Below are 19,720 nucleotides of genomic sequence, written 5' to 3'. Positions count from 1 at the left end.
TTTACAGCACAGAAACAGGCCATTTGCCCCAACTGGTCCATGCCGGTGTTTATGCTCCACACGAGCCTCCTCCCTCCCTACTTCATCTCACCCTATCAGCATATCCTTCTATTCCTTTTTCCCTCATGCGTTTATCGAGCTTCCCTTGAAATACATCTATGCTATTCACCTCAACTACTCCTTGTGGTAGCGAGTTCCATATTCTTTGTAAATTAGGATAAAAATAGATAGAAAGGTGGTACTAAATAGGTTGGCATCACTCAAAGTTAACAAATCACCCGGTCCAGATGGGATGCATCCTAGATCGCTGAGGGAAGATACGGTGGAAAGCTCTGACACAATCTTTCAACCCTCCTTGGATATAGGGATGGTGCCAGAGGACTGGAAATTTGCAAATGTTACACCCCTGTTCAAAAAAGAGAAGTGAGGGATCAACCTGGAAATTACAGCCAATCAATTTAACGTCAGTGGTGGGAAAACTACTAGAGACCATCGTCAAGGACAAAATTAATTCCCACTTGGAGAAGCATGGGCTAATAAGGGAGAGCCAGCATGGATTTGTTAAAGGCGAATCGTGTCTGACTAAACTGACTGAGTTCTTTGATGAAGGTAATGCAGTGGATGTTGTATATATGGACTTTCAAAAGGCATTTGCTAAAGTACCACATAATAGGCTTATTTCAAAAATAGAGTAGAGGGACAGGGGGGGGGGAAATTCACAAATCTTCACATGGTGGCAGGGCAAATTGATAAGCCATTTAAGAAAGCGTTTAAGATACGTGGCTTTGTGAAGAGGGGCATTGAATATAAAAACAAGGTAGTCATGCTAAACCTCTGAAAATCACTTGAGTAGGCCTCAGCTGGAGTATTGTATATAATTCTGGCCGTCACACTTTGTGAAGGATGTCAAGGCCTTTGAGAGGGTATAAGAGGGGGTTTACCAGGACGATACCAGGGATGAGGAACTTCAGTTATCTGGAGAAGCTGGGATCGTTCTCCTTAGAGCAGAGAAGGTTAAGAGGAGATTCAATAGAGGTATTCAAGATTATGAGGGGTTTTGATAGAGCAAGTAGGGAGAAACTGTTTCCTCTGGCCAGGGGCAACCAGAGGTCATAGATTTAAAATAATTGGCAAAAAAATCCAGAGGGGAAATGGGGAGAAATCTTTTCACACGGAAAGTTGTTAAGATTTGGAATACACTACCATAGGAACTTTCAAAAGACAATTGGACATGTACTTGAAGAGGATTAATTTGCAGGGTTGTGGGGAAAAAGCTGGGGTGTGGGACTAAATTGGAGAACTCTTTCAAAGAGCCGGCACAGGCACGACGGGACGAATGGCCTCCTGTGCGGTAAGATTCTATGATTCTAACCACTCTCTGGGAGCCTCAGCCTGTTCAGCCTTTCCTGATAGGTATAACCTCTCAGTTCTGGTATCATCCGTGTGAATCTTTTTTGCACCTTCTCCAATGCCTCTATCTCATTTTTGTAATATGGCGACCAGAACTGTTCACAGTACTTCAAGTGTGGTCTAACCAAGTTTAATATAACTTCTCTGCTTTTCAATTCTATTCCTCTAGAAATGAATCCAGAGCTCTGTTTGCATTTTTTAATGGCCTTGTTAACTTGCATCGCTACTTTTAGTGATTTGTGAATATGTAGCCCCAGATCCCTTTGCTCTTCCACTCTTATTTTCCGAGGAGTAGGTGGCCTCCTTATTCCTCCTACCTGACCTGATGAGCAGAAAAGCAACAAAAAAAAATGTAATTAAAAGTTTTGAGACTGTTGTGTACAAGTTGGCAAACCTGTGCCTCTGATTCAGAGACTCTATAATTAAAGGCAAGTCTGCTCCAGGATTAAACCTTTGAAACATTTCGTGACTAAAATAATTTGGGCTTTGCAGCCTGAGAGAAGTTCACAGAGAGTGAAGACTCCAGCAAGTGGTGATAGTGCCAAAGAAAGCCAAGTTGGGCAGGGATTCGGGGCTGCTATAGGCCCCAGAGTTTTAGGTTGTCACAAACCTTTAGTTTATTCTGTGTGATATACAATATACCGGTAACCTGAGTAATAGGAGTATTAAATAATGTGGGTGAGTATTCGGAAATGAAGCTGGCTCCTCCCAAATGCTGGTGAGTTGGATGCTTCGATTATCGCACACACTTCCCCCACAGCCATCTTGGGACAGTGTCGAATGTGTCTCCTGTTGCTATGGTAACTGCTTAACATGGCTCGGGGCAATCTGCGGCCTACATCTTTCGTGGCCCTCGGGCCAGGCTTTATTGCTTCATGCCATCAGCCACGATCTTATTGAATGGCGGAGCAGGCTCGAGGGGTCGTATGGCCTACTCCTGCTCCTATTACTTATGTTCTTATGTAACTTGCCCGGCTATGGACAGATCTGGGATTCGGGCCTGTTCCCTCTCCAGAGAAGGCACAGTAGGGGGGGGGGTTTATTAGGAGGCAGGGTTAGCCATGTAAGTGATGGGGCCCGCTTAAAATAGGACTATTGGTCCTTTAGTTCTCTGGGCCTGGCCTTCATTTGGCAAGTGCTTGACTGAAATCAGGAGCTCACTGCAGGGGGCGAGAATCCCAGGCCCAGATCCACTGCTTAGGATCATAGAATCTTACAGCACAGGAGGAGCCCATCTGGCCCATCGTGCCTGTACCGACAGCTGTCCAATTAGTCCCACTCTCCCCTGCTCTTTTCCCCACAGCCCTGCAAATCTTTTCCTTTTCAAGTCTATATCCAATTCCCCTTTGAAAGTTACGACTGAATCTGCTTCCACCGCCCTTTCAGGCAGCACATTCCAGATCGTAACAACTCGCTGTGTAAAAAACATTCTCATCTCTCCTCTGGTTCTTTTGACAATTATCTTAAATCTGTGTCCTCTGGTTACCGACCCTCCTGCCAGTGGAAACAGTTTCTCCTTATTTACTCTATCAAAATCCCTCATGATTTTGAACACCTCGATTAAATCTCCCCCTTAACCTTCTCTGCTCTAAGGAGAACAACCCCAGCTCCTCTAAGTCTCTCCACATAACTGAAGTCCCTCATCCCTGGAATCATCAGAGTGGCCCGCAGGCAAGTCATGGTCTGGGTTTGTAGCCTCAACACAGGGTAGGTAATTAATGACGGTCTTGGCTGTTCTGAGCAGTTTACTAAAGTGGGACCCTTCCACAATGGGCTGGCAGAGCCCGTTCGGAGTGACAGAACTCTATGTAACGCAGAAAAAACAGAGAGCGAGAGAGAGAGAGAGAGAAGGGAGTTCAGAAAGAAAATGGAGCTTTATTAAAGTGCAGAGCACAATCCAAGCAGAAGTACAGTAGAATATATAACAGATTACAGGAGAAACATCAGAAGAATTCAGCTTGCATTTACCACTTTGGTTTTTTTTGGTAACATGTGCAATAAATTACAGAGAAAAAGAGAAACAAGGATTTGAACAGGAGTGGTTAGTGCAGTCAATGTCCAGGTCAATCATTCAAGAAGAAATTCATTTATTCGCCCCACACAAGAGCTGGAGATGTTGGAGACAGTTCTACAAGTTCCTGCAGCCCTCCAGTACATTGCTCAAGTCACTGGCCTTTTAAGTGTGAGACTAGCTTGCAGAGATCAGACTGGAGGATTTAGCACTGAGAGGAAAGGCAAAAAGTTTTGCCTGGAATTTTTTTGAGTTTTACTCTTGACCTTCACAGCCAGGCCCCATCCCGTTCTTCACACTTTGCGGCTGAGTAACCAACTGGGCAACGGCCTTGCCTGAAACGGGACAGGAAACCCTCTCACCTCCCGGCCCGCGCCCCAATTTCCTCTCCTCTTCTCCCGAGGGCTCTGATTCGTACGGCTACGTGGGCACCCGGTGAACTTCCTCAGGTACAAGGCTAGACAACGGGCGTGGGCGTGGGGTATGTCACCGCCAATGGCCAATCTGTCTGTGCACACCCAGGCAATAAGCGTGGGCATGCTATTTGGCCATGGGGTGCACCACACACGGTAGCTGATCTGCCTACCCGAGGCAGGGAGCGCCAGGCAGACGATTCAACCACCAGCAACACCGATCAGGCCCTCACTTGAAATCCCCACGGGCACCCTTTCCTGCGGCCCCCCGTCATCAAATTGTGAGATCCCCTGCCCAGCCAAGGGGCCATCCTACATCCCGCCCCCGAGGCCCTAGGCGCTGCTCTGGCTGACTCGGCACAAGCCAGGGATCAAACCGGGACGGTGGGGGGAGCGGGGGAGGGCAGAGCTCCGTGAGCCCATTTGCCTTAGTACCAACCTTGGGCAGTGTCTTAACCAACTGAGCCGTGGAGGTGCTGCCCTGTCCCTTGATGGGCACTGCTGTAATTTAGGGTCCCACGCACACGCTGGTCCAGCCCACCAGTCCTGATAATCGGCCGCAGGACTTAGACGGAGAAATAAATAGTGACGAAGGGAGGGCACAGGAATGGGAGGGGGTGCTGGAAATCCAGTTAAATAAATTCATTCCGAATTTAAAACTTGCTGAAGAATCAAAAATTACAAAAGAGCGTGAGGAAAATATTAAATGGAAAACGAAGGCATGAAGTGAGGAGATGGAAAGAGAGCTTCTGGGGTGGGGGGGGCGGGCGACAGAAGGAGCTGTAAATTTGGGGAGGAGAAGAAGAGGGAAAGAGGTGGAGGGGGAAGGAGAGAGAGTCCAGCGAGACTCTTCCCCCATCACGAGTCTACCACTTCCAAAATGCTTTATACACGGCTACAGGCCAAGAACAAAGCAGCGAGATAAATCAACGGTTAATTAGGTGGTGATTAGGGAATAAATGTTGGCCAGGACACTGGGAGAGAACTCCTCTGCTCTTCTTTAAAAAAATTGGTTCTTTTAGATCCGAGACAGCAGACGGGGCCTCAGTCTAACATCTCAGCTGAAAGACGGCACCTCCAACAGTGCAGGGCTCCCTCGGTGCTGCACTGGGAGTGTCAGCCTGGATTGAGTCTGCGGCTTGAACCCGCGACCTTCTGACTCTGGTGAGAGCGTCACCCGCTGAGCCACGAATGACACTCTGTAGACTCCAGTTCCATTTGGCTCGTGCCAATCTGAGCCGGTTTGAGTGGAGAGATGTTGAGGGGGAGTTGGTGGAACGTTTCAGCAGGGGGAGGAAGTCAGAGAACTTGCGTCTTTGGGGGCCCCCTGGTGTCTTTTAGTGGCCCGAGGGGTGAACGAAATAAGGGAATTTAATTACAGGGAGAGAAAATAAAAGTTACATAGAATTTGCAGCACAGGAACAGGCCATTCGGCCCATCAGGTCTGCGCCGGTGTTTATGCTCCACACGAGCCTCCTCCCAGTCTACACTTAGGCTAATAACAGGCGCGTGTTAATTCTAAGGGTCGACATTAACGTTTCTCAGGCTGCGTTTTTGAAATTTATCGACGTTTTGTTTTTAGAAGAACAAATGATAAGGTTTCCACACCTGGGGTTCCAGCCCTGCTCTCCTGGCTGAGAAGGAAGGTCTCGGAGCTTGTGTCACATCCTTTGGCCTCGGGGAGGATGAACCGGCTGGAGACGCTGGGGCGGCCTCGAAGCCTGGGCTGCGGATATCGACACTCGGACTGTGGTCTCCAAACCCGTTGACCCCGGCCGGAGACGGGGGGACCGAGGGCGGCTTGGCAGCCACGAAAGGAGGAGCCCGCGAAGACGGGGGAGCCGAGGCTTGCCTGGCATAAGGGACTGCGCCGGGGACGACCGGTTTAGGCGGTGAGGGCGCGGCCCTGGGTAGGGAGGTTAATGGGCTCTTGTTCGGGGAGATGATATAGAGGGAGGAGCTGAGCTGGTGGGATCCCAAGTCTGCCCCTGCTCTGGGGCTGCTGCCCCCTGGGGTGGACTTGTTGACTTGGGCGAAGGCAGAGGGCGGTGGCCTGGAGCCAACGCGGAGGCTCCTCGGCGGGCCGTGCTGGGGTGCCGGCGATGTTCGTCCGTTGTCGTGGCACTTCCACGATGGCGGCAAGGACATGGTGGGCGAGGGAGGCCGGGGAGGGGGGTTGTCCCTCGCTGGCGACGATTCGAAGGTGTACCTCTCCATTCGAGACTGCCGCCGAGCAAACAGCTCCGCCCCTTTCCCCTTCACCTCCATCAGCGTCTGCGTCGCGCCAGACCTGCGCGGCGCCCTCAGTTCAGGCGGCTTCAAGCAAGACGCCCATTCCGGAATCGGGGGGCCGTCTTGACCGGAAGCCATTTGCTTGGACGCGGCCGGGGGAGAAGCCTTCTGGTGGGCAAAGGTGCAAGCCTCGGCCCCGAGACTGAGATAGTCCTCTTCGTTGAGGGATTCTGCCTGCCCACTTTTCTTCTTCACGTCTATGCCCTGCACCAGGGACAGGAGCTCAGGGTTAGGAGCCACTTTCGGCTTCTCGTGGAAGGTGAACATTGGCTTCCTCGCAGCCCTTCGCATCCTTGATTCTTCCAAGATGCCCGTTTTATTTGCAGAGACTGACGGCGTGTTGGTGTAGCCGGCCGATTGGCCCACGGCTGTCGGGAAGGAGTTCGCGAAGGGAGGGGGAGACGTAATCCGGGAAACTGGGGGAGGACTGGAGTAAACCGGAGAGCCTGTGGGAGGACCTACTTGTGGCGCAAAAGGTTTGGGAGAGACGACCTCAGACAAAAACGGCTTAGGTGTTCTGTTCATCACGAGCGGCTGCTTTTCTTCAGGCGCATACACTTCCTGGCTCTCGCTAATCTTATCTCCGTCAATTTGATTATTTACAAGTTTGACGTCTCCTGGTAGATCCATATACACCTTATCAGGTTCATGGATCAGGTGCGATGTCTCCAAATGGACCTCCATTGTTGATCTTACTGGTTTAAGAAGATCATTGGTCTCCAAAGGAGATTCTCCCATCAAGTCCGCAGTATCTTGCATTACTCCACACTCCTCCGTCACATCTTTGCATTCTCCCGCCATCCCTTCACGGCATTCTTCCTCTCCCTCTTCCTCAGCTGCGCAATCCTCTGCCTCTTCCTTCCTTTCTTCGAGGATCCCCGTCCCTACGTGGTTTTCAGCCATCGACGCCTCCATGATGTCCTCCTTGACCCTTCTCTCAAAGTACGGCACGCTGGTCTCTTCGGAGGAAGACGGGAGCTCGGCCGAGCCTCTTGGTTCCACGCTCGACCCCCCGGCTAGACGATCCCTGGGAGCTCCGCCGTCTCCATTAACAGGTGGACTGGCCTCCGCCCCGGACTGCAGCTCCTGTTTGCCGTAGCTGGTTAAAGTGAACTCGTTCACTCTCTTCTTGCGCTTGTTGAAGAGCAGCACGCCCTTGGAGTTGGCGCTCGGTGGGGTGGTCAACTGAGCAGCAATCTTCTGGCTCTGGATCTTTGCCTCCTTTACCTCTTGCTCGGTTACGCTCAAGCTACGGCAGAGATCTGAAGAGTGAAGGCAAAGATTGTTACATTGGAACATCATGGAATCTTACAGCAAAGAAGGCGGCCATTCGGCCCATCATGCCTGTGCCGGCTCTTTGAAAGAGCTACCCAATTAGTCTCACTTCCCCCCCCTACCCTATCCCCATAGCCTGATTTTCAAGTATTTATCCAATTCCCTTTTGAAAGTTATTCTTGAATCTGCTTCCACCGCCCTTTCAGGCAGCGCATTCCAGATCATAACAACTCGCTGCGTAAAATAATTTCTCCTCATCCCCCTTTGGTTCTTTTGCCGATTATCTTAAATCCTCTGGTTACCGACCTTCCTGCCAGTTTCTCCCTATCTACTCGTATCGAATCAGCAATGCAGCATACTGGGTTGGAGGAGGTTGCAAATTGCTGTCGCACATGGGAAGGATGTTTGGGGCCCAGGACCAATGGCGTGTGAAGAGATGGGGGAACAGCTGACTCGGTTGCACAGGAAATTGCAAGGGATGGAAGTATGAGCAAGGATCTCTGGGAGGTAACGGCCCCTCCACAGAGTTGCGATGATATTAGTCTGCTTAACACTAACCCGCCAATCATCTCTAACGTGTACATGCAGCAGTAACTAGCGCGATTTAAAAATCCATCAACGATTTGCTTCGTGTTATCGCCGACCTTGTGGTACATCTGGTCTATCAAACACTCAGTCTTAAAAGTGTTTTGTATACTTTGAGGCTGCAGTTATATCGAACTACACCTCCGAGACCAGTAGCTGTGGGGTGTGAGTTGCAGACAGCAACACCCTATCTCTGTAACCTCTGCTGCAGGCTGTGCCTGGCTGCAACTTGCTCTCTGAACCCACCAGGAGAGAGTTCTTTGCATCTTTACCTGTCCTGCTCTGCTCTGCTCTCCCACTGCCTTTTATTTAAAATGTTAAGTGTTCACTTCCTCCTTACAGGAAAAAAAAAACCCCACAACAACTTGCATTTATATAGCACCTTTAACGTTGTAAAGTGTCCCAAGGCGCTTCACAGGAGAGTAATCAGATGACAATTGACACCGAGCCGCATAAGGAGATATTAGGACAGGTATCCTAATATCTCCTTGGGCAAAGGTTTTACGGAGCGTCTTAAAAGGAGAGAGTTGGAGAGATTTAGGGAGGGAATTCCAGAGCTTTGGGCCCAGGCAGCTGAAGGCACGGCTGCCAATGGTTGGGTGAAGGGAGTAGTGAAGGGAGGTCAGAATTGAAGGAACGCAGAGACCTCGGAGGGTTGAGGTCTGGAGGAGGTTACAGAGATAGGGAGGGGGCGAGGCCTTGGAGGGATTTGAGGGATTTGCAGTAGGTTTGTGAAGTGCCTAAGAGATCTTAGCCTGGCTTCATCCTGCAGGGGAATTCTTTTTTTATTATTCTTTTTATTTGTTCTCAGGATGTGGGTGACACTCCCATCCATAGTTGCCCAGAGGGCATTAAGAGTCAACCATATAGTGTGAGACTGGAGTCACGTGTAGGCCCAGACTGGGTAAGGACAGCAGATTCCCTTCCCTCCCTTCCCTCCCTTCCCTGAAGGGCATCAGTGAACCAGTTTTGTTTTTATGACAGTCTGACAGCTTCACAGTCACTTTATCTTGTGCCAGCCCACAAATTACCTGATTATCAACTTGGCCTGGTGACCTCATGACCTCTAGGGTTAATACTCTACCCAACTGGTGCAAGACTGCTCCCCGGCCTTAGTGCAGACTGATTCCGCAGTGCTGCTGCCACTTTAGCCTCTCCATTATCTCCAAGGCACAAGTATGGAGTATGATGGAATACTCTCCACTTGCCTGGTTGAGTGCAGCTGCAACAACACTCAAGAGTCCGCTTAATTGGCACCCCATCCACTGGCTTAAACATCCACTCCCTCCACCACCGGTGCACCGTGGCTGCAGTGTGTTCTAGCTACAGGACGCACTGCAGCAACTCAGCAAGGCTTCTTCAACAGCACCTCCCAAACCCACGACCTCCACCACCTAGAAGGACAAGGGCAGCAGATGCATGGGAACACCACCTGCACGTTCCCCTCCAAATCACACACCATCCCGACTTGGAAATATATCGCCGTTCCTTCATCGTCGCTGGGTCAAAATCCTGGAATTCCCTTCCTAACAGCTCTGTGGGAGAACCCTCACCACACGGACTGCAGCGGTTCAAGAAGGCGGCTCATCACCACCTTCTCAAGGGCAATTAGGGATGGGCAATAAATGCCGGCTGTGCTAGTAATGCCCACATCCAGAGAAAGAATTTTAAAAACTTTAGTGTCACTGGGAAAGTTGTTCAAGCCTAGCTGTAATTAGTTATCAGCTGTGGCTCAGTGGGTAGCACTCCTGCCCAAGTCAGAAGGTCGTGGGTTCGAGCCCCACTCCAGAGACTTGAGCACAAAATCTAGGCTGACACTCCAGCGCAGTACTGAGGGAGCGCTGTACTATCGGAGGTGCCGTCTTTCAGATGAGACGTTAAACCGAGGCCCTTTCTGCCCTCTCAGGTGGACGTAAAAGATCCCATGGCCACTATTTCGAAGGAGAGCAGGGGAGGTGTCCTGGGCCAATATTTAATCGCTCAACCAACATCACTAAAAACAGATTATCTGGTCGTTGTCACATTGCTGTTTGTGGGGTCTCGCAAATTGGCTGCTGCGTTTCCTACATTACAAAAAGAGTACTTCATTGGCTGTAAAGCGTCCTGAGGCCGTGAAAGGCGATATACAAATGCAAGTTGGTGCTTCTTTGAGAAGCATTACTTGAAGGTCACCATTATTGTACCACGAGGTGGCGCTCCGCCCTGCGAAAGCCCGCTGGACAGAGCGACAGTCCCGGGTCCCTCACTCTCAACTCAATGGCACAAAGCAGCAGGTCATGGTGCTACCTGTCACCAGTCCAGTCCAACACCACACCTGGTCCCGAGGAGATAGACCAGAACAATGGGATCAAATTCACTCTCCCATTTCTCTGGACTATTGCTGCTGGGTCATTTTGCACAAAGTCAGGAAACTTGTTCTTCAAAGTACAGAGTCTGAATAACAACATTTTAAAACAAAAAGTCATCTCAGGTCTACCTTGCCGCCTCAATAGACTGAGATTGGGAACTCGTAACCAAGTATAATTAACCTGATGTTTCTACCTGAGGTTCTTAATCACTGTTTTAAAATATATTCTCTTTTTCAGATGCACAGAAAATTACAGGTTTAGTCTCAATTTTCTTCCAAACTGTCTGCTAACTTTTTGTTTAGAAATTTCAGTCACTTTCCAGTTTGGGAAAAACTTAACAGAAATATTAACATTTTAAAAAAAATCTGTAGTATTTACTGCTTTGTAAAATAAAAATCTGACTTTGTTGGAAAAGTAAAATACAAGATTAGTTATTCACTCTCGTGCTTTAAATACTTTCTCTTCCTTACCGTTTCCCAACAGCTGAGACCAGTCTGTAAAGTTGCCGCCTGCTTTTTTGCAATTTAACTGTAAGGTTTGCAACGCCCTTTTTTGCCAGCCCGCTATCAGATATCGAGCAGCAAATGCATGTGTCTGTCAAACTAACTTTAACTTTTTTATAAAGCGGAATGAAATCACTGGAGTGGATTAAATAGCAGCGAATGCCACAGAGCGGTACTGAGCTCAAAGCTGCTGCTGCAACTCCAGACCGGGAGCAGTCCCCTCCTGGGTCATAGCGCCCTCTATGTTACAAGCGCCTCTTAAAGCAACAAGTTGCAGAAGGCAAATAGTTGGATTTTTTTCCCCCATCTAGGCTTTTAAAAGCGTTTTCTGGCCCCACCCTCACGTTTTGATGGGTAAATGCATTACTATTTTCTTTACAACAATTTAGGTCGTTAAAAAAGTCCCAAGGTGCCTCACAGGAGCGTAATCAGACAAAATTGACACTGAGCTACGTAAGGAGGTATTAGGACAGGTGACCAAGAGGTTGGTCAAAGAGGTAGGCTTTAAAGAGCGTCTTAAAGTAGGAGAGAGAGGCGGGGAGGTTTAGGGAGGGAATTTCAGAGCTTAGGGCCCAGGCAGCCGAAGGCACGGCCGCCAATGGTGGAGCGAAGGAAATCGGGGATGCGCGAGAGGCCAGTGTTGGAGGAGCGCAGAGATCTTGGAGAGTTGTAGGGGTGGAGGAGGCTCGGGAAGGGGGAGGCAATGGAAGGCTTTGAACGCAAGAAAGAGATTTATAATTCTATTCTCAGAAAGTGGTGACAATTTATTGCCCATTCCAAGTTGCCCTGAGATGGTGACGGGTGAATTGCTCTAGAAACAACTGAGTGGCTTCTAGGCCTTTCAGAGGAATTTAGGACTCAGCCACGCAGTGTTAACTGAGTGTGGGTTCACAAGCGTTCAAAAGGACTAGTTTCTGCCAGTGGAAGGCATCTTGGGGGTGAGATTGGCCTTCGGCCGTATCGCGAAATGGGCTTAAAGTGTCAACATTGGTTCAGTGGGCAGCACTGTTGTCTCTAAGTCAGAAGGTTTAAGTCCCACTCCAGAGACTTGAGCACAAAATCTAGGCTGATACTCCCAGTGCCAGTACTGAGGGAGTGCTGCACTGACGGAGATGCCGACTTTCAGATGAGACGTTAAACTGATGCCTTGTCTGCCCTCTCAGGTGGATGTAAAAGATCCCATGGCCACTATGTAAAGCAGAGCAGAGGGAGTTCTCCCCCCGTGTCCTGGTCAACATTTATCTCCCAACCAACATCTCTTAAAAACAGATTCTCCGGTCATTATCACATTGCTGTTTGTGGGATCTTGCTCTGCACAGATTGGCTGCCACGTTCCCTACATTACAACAGTGACTACACTTAAAAAAAAAAGTACTTCGTTGACTGTAAAGCGCTCTGGAATGTCCTGAGGTCGGAAAATTTAAATGCAAATTCTTTCTTTCTGAAGGACATTAGTGAACCAGTTGAGTTTTTACGACAATCTGGCAGATTTTCATGGTCTGATCTCAGCTAATCCCAGTTGGTTGCTGGGGGCGCTGGAATTGGCCTCAGTGCCCTGAGTAAGGCAGAGGGGGCAAAAAAAAATCTCGCTCCTGATCACCGTTTGGCAGATGCACTTGTAGGAGTGGATGTCAGATGAGGAAAACATCTGGCCTGCCTGCGATGCCCTTCCCCCCACCACCCCCTCCCCACACACACAATGGTCAAACCAGCTACTGACGCTCACCTGGAACAAGGGCCTGTGTTGCAGTTACGAGTGAGGAGACGAGGGAAGGTTTCCTGTGAAGAGTTCCCTTTTGAAACGGCTTCAAAAACTGAACTGCTCGAAAAGCAGGACTCCCGAGATGGACCACCTCTCGGGTTGCTGTGAGCCACGCGCCGTTTGACCCTGCCCCTTTAATTGCCTACTTTAAATATAGGACATGTGACCCGTTTGTTTAAAAGTCAAAATTGTTGACATTTCGATGACCTCTGCTTAACAGGAACAAATCCCTGTAATTCCCAACCTGTCCCCAGTGATGGGGCTATGCAGAAATCCAACAGTTGCGTTGAAAGAGCACGGCCTGTTGAATATATTTTCTATAAAATTATCTGCTCCTCAATAACTTGGCTGCACATCTCGCAGGTTAAATCACCAGCTGACAGTCAGGGATCTCTCTGTTTACTACTGGTGTCACTGTGAGTGATACACGAGGGCGCGTGTCTCAAATTAGCAGCTGTTTACTGTCTTTATTTCTCTCCGTTCATCTCTCCCTCTGTACGACCCCATCTGTCTCCTTCTCTGTTTATGTCCCACTCTGTTTCAAGTCCCACTCCAGAGACTTGAGCACGTAATCCAGGCTTGACACTCCCAGTGTCAGTGTTGAGGGGGTGCTGCACTGTCGGAGGTGCCGTCTTTCGGATGAGACGTTAAACCGAGGCCCCGTCTGCCCTCTCAGGTGGACATAAAAGATCCCCACGGCCACTATTTCAAAGAAGAGCAGGGGAGATCCCCCCCGGTGTCCTGGGCCAATATTTATCCCGCAAACAACATCACTAAAACAGATGATCTGGTCATTATCACATTGCTGTTTGTGGGATCTTGCTGTGAGCAAATTGGCTGCTGCATTTCCTAAATTACATCAGTGACCACACTTCAAAAATACTTAATTGGCTGTAAAGCGTTTGGGACATCTTGAGGTTGTGAAAGGCGCTATATAAATGCAAGTCTTTCTTTTCTTTTTTTGCATCCCAATCCTGAGGCAATGGGGGGAGGGGACACAGATCGTAATCTCATCCATGATCGTTGGCCTGTTGGGAACGACCTAATCTCGGACCGTGTGACAATGGCTGATACATCTTAAATTAGCCATAATTTCTTTTACTCGTTCCACTGATACTCAATCTCTCGGGCTCTCTGGGAAACTACAGCAAAATGGGGTTTCCCTGTGTAATACATGGTTAGCCTGTAAAATTCCCCCGAAAAACCTGTTCTGAATGTTGAAGGTTCTCCTCAGTAATAGGGAATCATACAATGAATCAGCACAGAAGGAGGCCATTCAGCCCATCGTGCCTGTGCCGGCTCTTTGAAAGAGCTATCCATTTAGTCCCAACCCCCCTGCTCTTTCCTTTTCAAGTATTTATCAAATTCCCTTTTGAAAGTTACTATTGAATCTACTTCCACCGCCCTTTCAGGCAGTGAATTCCAGATCAGAACAACTCAATCATGAAAAGCATTTTTCAACAATTACACAACATGGCACATATCTCTGGTTACTCCAGCCATACATCCCTACCCTCACTCTTCGCTCCTCCACAGGAACAGAGGAAAGGGAGGAGGCCATTCAGCCCCTCGGGCCTGCTCCATCATTGAATCAGATCATGACTGATCTGTACCTCAACTCCATTTACCTGCCTTTGCTCCATATCTCTTGACACCCTTACCCAACAAAAATCTATCGATCTCAAGTCTTAAAAGCTCCAATTGACCCCCAGCATCCACAGCCTTTTGTGGGGGAGAGAGTTCCAGATTTCCACTCCCCTTTGTCTGATTTCACTCATGAATGGCCTTGTTCTAATTTTAAGGTTATGCCCCCTTGTTCTGGACTCTCCCACCAGAGGAAATAGTTTCTGTCTATCTCTGCCATGGAATTCCTTTATCATTTAAACACCTCAATTAGATCGCCCTTCGACCTTCTAATCTCAAGGGAATACAAGCCAAGATTATGCCACCTGAGCTCATAATTTGACCCTTTAAAGCTTGAAGGAAACTTCTTGGAAAATTCCGGTTACTGATGGTAAATCACTGCTATGTTACGATGATGTAATGTGGGAATTTTAAATTTTTTTTATTTTTATCATGTTTGTTTGTGAGAACATCACAGAAAATTTATCTCTGCTTTCATCTTTCACTTCTATTTGGTTTAGGTTTGGCCTGGTAGAGCATTTAGAGTGAGCTCGTGAGTGAGTAGACCCACTACCCGGGCTGAAGGCAAGCAGCGCAGGGAAGGAAGGACCCAGGTTTCCCCGGTCAGTGCTGAGGCAGCTGAACTCAATTCAGGCAGCAGGAGGTCAGCTACTCTTGGCCTCAGTGCCCGTGCCCAGACAAGGGACAGGAACAAAATGGATCAGGCGGGGTTCCCGCTCCTGATTGCAGAGGGGTATATTGACACAAGTGTTAAACTATTTATTTTAAACAGATGAATGCCCACCTAATAATTACACATTCAGAAACTTAGCATGGGTGAGTGAGGCATTAAAATCTGAATCTCATCGACCTGGCCTCCTGGTGTATCCCCGATTTCCTTCGCCCCGCCATTGGTGGCCGTGCCTTCAGCTGCCTCGGCCCTAAACTCTGGACTTCCCTCCCTAAACCTCTCCGCCTCACCACCTCTCTCTCTTCCTTTAAAACCTACCTCTTTGACCAAGCTTTTAGTCACCCCCTCCTAATATCTCCTTCTTTGGCTCGGTGTCAATTTTTGTCCGATTATGCTCCCGTGAAGAGCTTTGGAGTTTTTTTACTATGCTAATGATGCTGTTGTTGTTGATTGGACATTCTACTCTGATATGTGAAGGGGGAGGAGAGGGTCAGGGTCAACTGTGACGCCTTCCATGGTCAGACTGCCTCCCGACTCTCACTGCCAAGGCTCACGAGCTGAAGAATTACTGCTTGGACCAGGTGCTCATTTGCTCTCCTCAGCCAGTGAAACCATGAAATTATGCCTCTCAAAGAAAGACTTGCATTTCTATAGCGCCTTTTACGACTTCAAGCACTTTACAGCCAATGAAGTATTTTTGAAGTGTAAGGAAACACGGCAGCCAATTTACACACAGCAAGATCCCACAAACAGCAATGTGATAAATGACCAGATAATCTGTTTTTAGTGATGTTGGTTGAGGGATAAATATTGGCCCAGGACACCGGGGCGAACGTCTCTGCTCTTCTTCCAATACTGGCTGTGGGATCTTTTCCATCCACCTGAGAGGGCAGATGGGGCCTCGGTTTAACGTCTCATTTGAAAGACAGCATCTCTGACAGTTCAGCACTCCCTCAGTAACGGCACTGGCGTGTCGGCCTGGATTTTGTGCTCAATGTCTCTGGAGTGGGACTTAAACCCATAACCTTCTGACTCAGAGGTGAGAGGGCTACCCACTGAGCTAAGGCTGCCCTCAGGTGGGCAATACTCGCCCGAGCTCCTGAGCAGCCATGCAGGAAAAGAGCCCACAAGCTGATCTGTGGCTCCCTCGTTAAAATCATCCAACTACTCAACTGCCTTTGGCACAATAAAGACGGAAAAAAGTAAAGGAATGCTCTCCTCAACATAAAATTCCATCTGGCAAAGTCATTTTCTCGAGCTCACTGTTTGTCTTCCCCTTAACTAAAGCCTCCTGCCCGTGGAAGAAATGGTTGGACTCTGTAAACTCGGATACGTATAAAAAGTTTATATTTTTAAGGAGTTCTCATTACTTTCACTGTTAAAGATAGAAAGAGAAAAGAACTTGCATTTATATAGCGCCTTTCACAAACTCAGGACGTCCCAAAGTGCTTTACAGCCAATGAAGTACTTTGAAACGTTGCAATCTCGAGAAACGATCGAGGTTAATAAAATAATAAAGGGACTAAATTGGGTTTATGTGGAAAATTATTAAAACTGAATAGGTTGAGGACCGGGGGCGGAGCATACAAATGATGTAAGGGCAGAACTAAGCTGGATTTTAGGCAGTTCTTCCTTTCCCAAAGAACAGGTTGCTGATTCGTACGATGAATGCTGATTTCCTTCGAGATTTTTGGTCAAGGGAATTTGCGCACAGCAAGGTTCCACAAACAGCAATGTGATAAATGAACAGATCATCTGTTTTTTTAAGTCATGTTGATTGAGGGATAAATATTTGCCCAGGGGGAGAACTCCTTCTGCTCTTCTTCAAAAACAGTGGCCTGGGATCTTTTACGCCCACCCGAGAGGGGAGACGGGGCCTCGGTTTAATGTCTCATCCAAAAGACGTTATGGCGGAGGCTCCTTAATCGGCTGCCAGAACCTTCCTGAGCACAAACTCTTTCCCTCACTGTCCTGCTCCTGCTGGTTTCTGTATTTCTTCTCCCTTTCGTGATGAATGAAACTGCACAGTGAGCTGCTTGGTTCCTCCTACGATTGGTTCCAATGAAGCTCATCGGAAGCTCGAGGAACAGCACCTCATCTTTCGATTGGGCACTTTACAATCCTCCAGACTCAACACTGAGTTCAATAACTTCAGATCATAACCACTGCTCCCATTTTCTCGTACAGCAGGTGCTGGTAATGGTATCGGCCGTGGCAATCCTCACTGCTTTGCCAGATTTCCATGCTCCCCTCCTCCTCTGCAACCATTTACACCTCCTTTGGATCCATCTTTTGCTTCTTTACTTGTCCCATCACCACTCCCTTTATCATCACCCCTTTTGTTATTTAATCACTCCTCCCCTCTCCTCCCCACCACCACTTCTTTCCCTGGCTCTGTACTTGCTTATAAACTGTTAAATCTCTAACTTCTTCCGGTTGTGATGAAAGGCCATTGACCTGAAACGTTAGCTCTGTTTCTCTCTCTCTCCACAGACGCTGCCTGACCTGCTGAGTGTTTCCAACATTTTCTGTTTTTATTTCAGATTTTCAGCATCTGCGGTATTTTGCTTTTTGTACCCATCTTTGTGCTCAGGGTATCGCTGGATCATTATATAAGGCTTGGACGCTCTCGATGGTCCACCAGCCTCTAGTAATATTTCTCCATCACGATTCCCAGAAGCTGTTCAAAAACCCACGGGGCAGAGAGGCAAACATGAGAAAACTCTCGCTCTTCATATGAACAGGAGTAGGGCCATTCAGCCCCTCGAACCTGTTCCTCCTGTTCAATTAGATCATGGCTGACCTGTACCGCATGTGGCCCTCAGCGCAAAAGGACGAAAGGCTTTGAAGACCCCTGGCTCAGTGAGTGAGTGTTGACAGGATGTTCAACTGTAAGGGGTATCACACCTGAGTTGTGCCTGACTTCACCCGATGTCTACACACTCATCCTTTCCTGCAGGGGCACTGTGTCATGATCAGGAGCGAGCGTTCTTGGCTGATTGCCCAGAGGGGCACTGACGTCAATTGTTTTTAGTCTTACCACCACTCATTAAAGGTGTCAGCCATGGCTCAGTGGGTAGCACTCTCACCTGAAGGTCATGGGTTCAAGTCCCACTGCAGAGACTTGAGCATGAAATCTAGGCTGACACTCCCAGTGCAGCACTGAGGGAGTGCTTCACTGTCTTTCGGATGAGACATTAAACCGAAGCTTCGTCTGCCCTCTCAGGTGGACGTAAAATAGCCCATGGCACTATTTGAAGAAGAGCAGGGGAGTTCTCCCCGGTGTCCTGGGCCAATATTTTTTTCCTCAACCGATATCACTAAAAAACAAATTATCTGGTCGTTATCACATTGCTGTTTGTGGGATCTTATTGTGTGCAAATTGGATGCCCCATTTTCCTACATTACAACAGTGACTACACTTCAAAAAGTACTTCATTGGCTGTAAAGCACTTTGGGATGTTGTGAAAGGTGCCATATAAAAACGAGTTCTTTCTTTCATTAAATTGTTTTATATTATTTATAGAATTTTCATCTTACTCTAGGTACTTTTGTTAATAAATAACACCAGTGCTTTGACAGTTGTGTTCTACGTGAACAGGTTTCCTTGAGGATATCCAGCTGGAATCCTCATTGAATCGATGTGTCTACAATGGGTTACAGCTGTAGACTTCGGCTTGTATGATACAGAAACTCCCTGTCACTAATTTGTTTCAGGGAAGAATGCGTTCCTTCAGGAGAAGTTTCGAGAGCTCAGGACGGTCCAATGGCTGATTTGATTTCCTGGTCTGGTTCTCACCCACAGACACCGGGGAGGTCCCAGGTTTGTGCTGACCTCTGTCTATCCATTACAATTGACCTCAGTGGTCCCTGAGTAATCGGACAAGCGATTTTAGCGCTGAGTCGGTCTCATGCACTGAAGGAGGGTAAAAGTGTTGCGGAAATGCAGCCCGTCTCTCACCCCCCATCATCATGGCTGCCCAGAGGCTGTCCAAAAATCCGCCAGTGGAGAGGTAAACACGCAGGAAATCTCACCCTGCATGTGACCCTCAACGCATCTACAGGGCAGCTTAGGTGTGAGCTTAGCTCAGTGGTAGCACTCTCACCCAGGAAACAGTGTGTCAGGTCTGGATGGATTTCGTGCTGGCTGGTTCTCTGCTAGGCCACTGGATGGGACACTGTGCGGAGGGTGTTCAGGGAGCGGCAGTTAAACATTAAAAGACACAGCAATGAGGAGCTGGCGCTATCTCCAGGGGCAAGAGGCCATGAAGCACAGATAAGCAAAAAGGGGAAACTGTGGAACTCCTCCCCTCCCTCAGTCTTCCCTCCAAACTGTCAGACGCCTCACCTCCCTCAGTCTTCCCTCCAAACTGTCGGACGCCTCACCTCCCTCAGTCTTCCCTACAAATTGTGGGACTCCTCAAATCCCTCAGTCTTCCCTCCAAACTGGGACTCCTCACCTCCCTCAGTCTTTCATACAAACTGTGGGACTCCTTGCCTCCCTCAGTCTTCCCTCCAAACTGTGGGACTCCTCACCTCCCTCACTCTTCCCTTCAAACTGTGTGACTCCTCACCTCCCTCAGTCTTTCCTACAAACTGTGGGACTCCTCACCTTCCTCAGTCTTTCCTACAAACTGTGGGACTCCTCACCTCCCTCACTCTACCCTTCAAACTGTGGGACTCCTCACCTCCCTCACTCTACCCTTCAAACTGTGGGACTCCTCACCTTCCTCAGTCTTTCCTACAAACTGTGGGACTCCTCACCTTCCTCAGCCTTCCCTTCATCCTACAATCTTTTGAAACTCAA

The 19,720-nt window shown here is 48.5% G+C and overlaps 1 protein-coding gene across 1 annotated transcript in view; it reads right to left on the bottom strand.

Annotated features, from left to right (window-relative positions):
* The window catches only part of LOC137332278 (synaptopodin), a 70,294-nt gene that overhangs the window by 7,111 nt on the left and 43,463 nt on the right, over positions 1–19,720 (bottom strand). The window contains exon 3 of the mRNA XM_067995986.1: positions 5,443–7,388. Coding sequence (XP_067852087.1) covers positions 5,443–7,388 — 1,946 coding nt within the window. The remainder of the gene's footprint in view (positions 1–5,442; positions 7,389–19,720) is intronic.

This window comes from Heptranchias perlo, chromosome 14, assembly GCF_035084215.1.
Source record: "Heptranchias perlo isolate sHepPer1 chromosome 14, sHepPer1.hap1, whole genome shotgun sequence".
NCBI classification, from domain to species: Eukaryota; Metazoa; Chordata; class Chondrichthyes; order Hexanchiformes; family Hexanchidae; genus Heptranchias; species Heptranchias perlo.
Note: the sequence above shows the minus strand (reverse complement) of the source record. Positions and strands in the feature narration are given on the sequence as shown.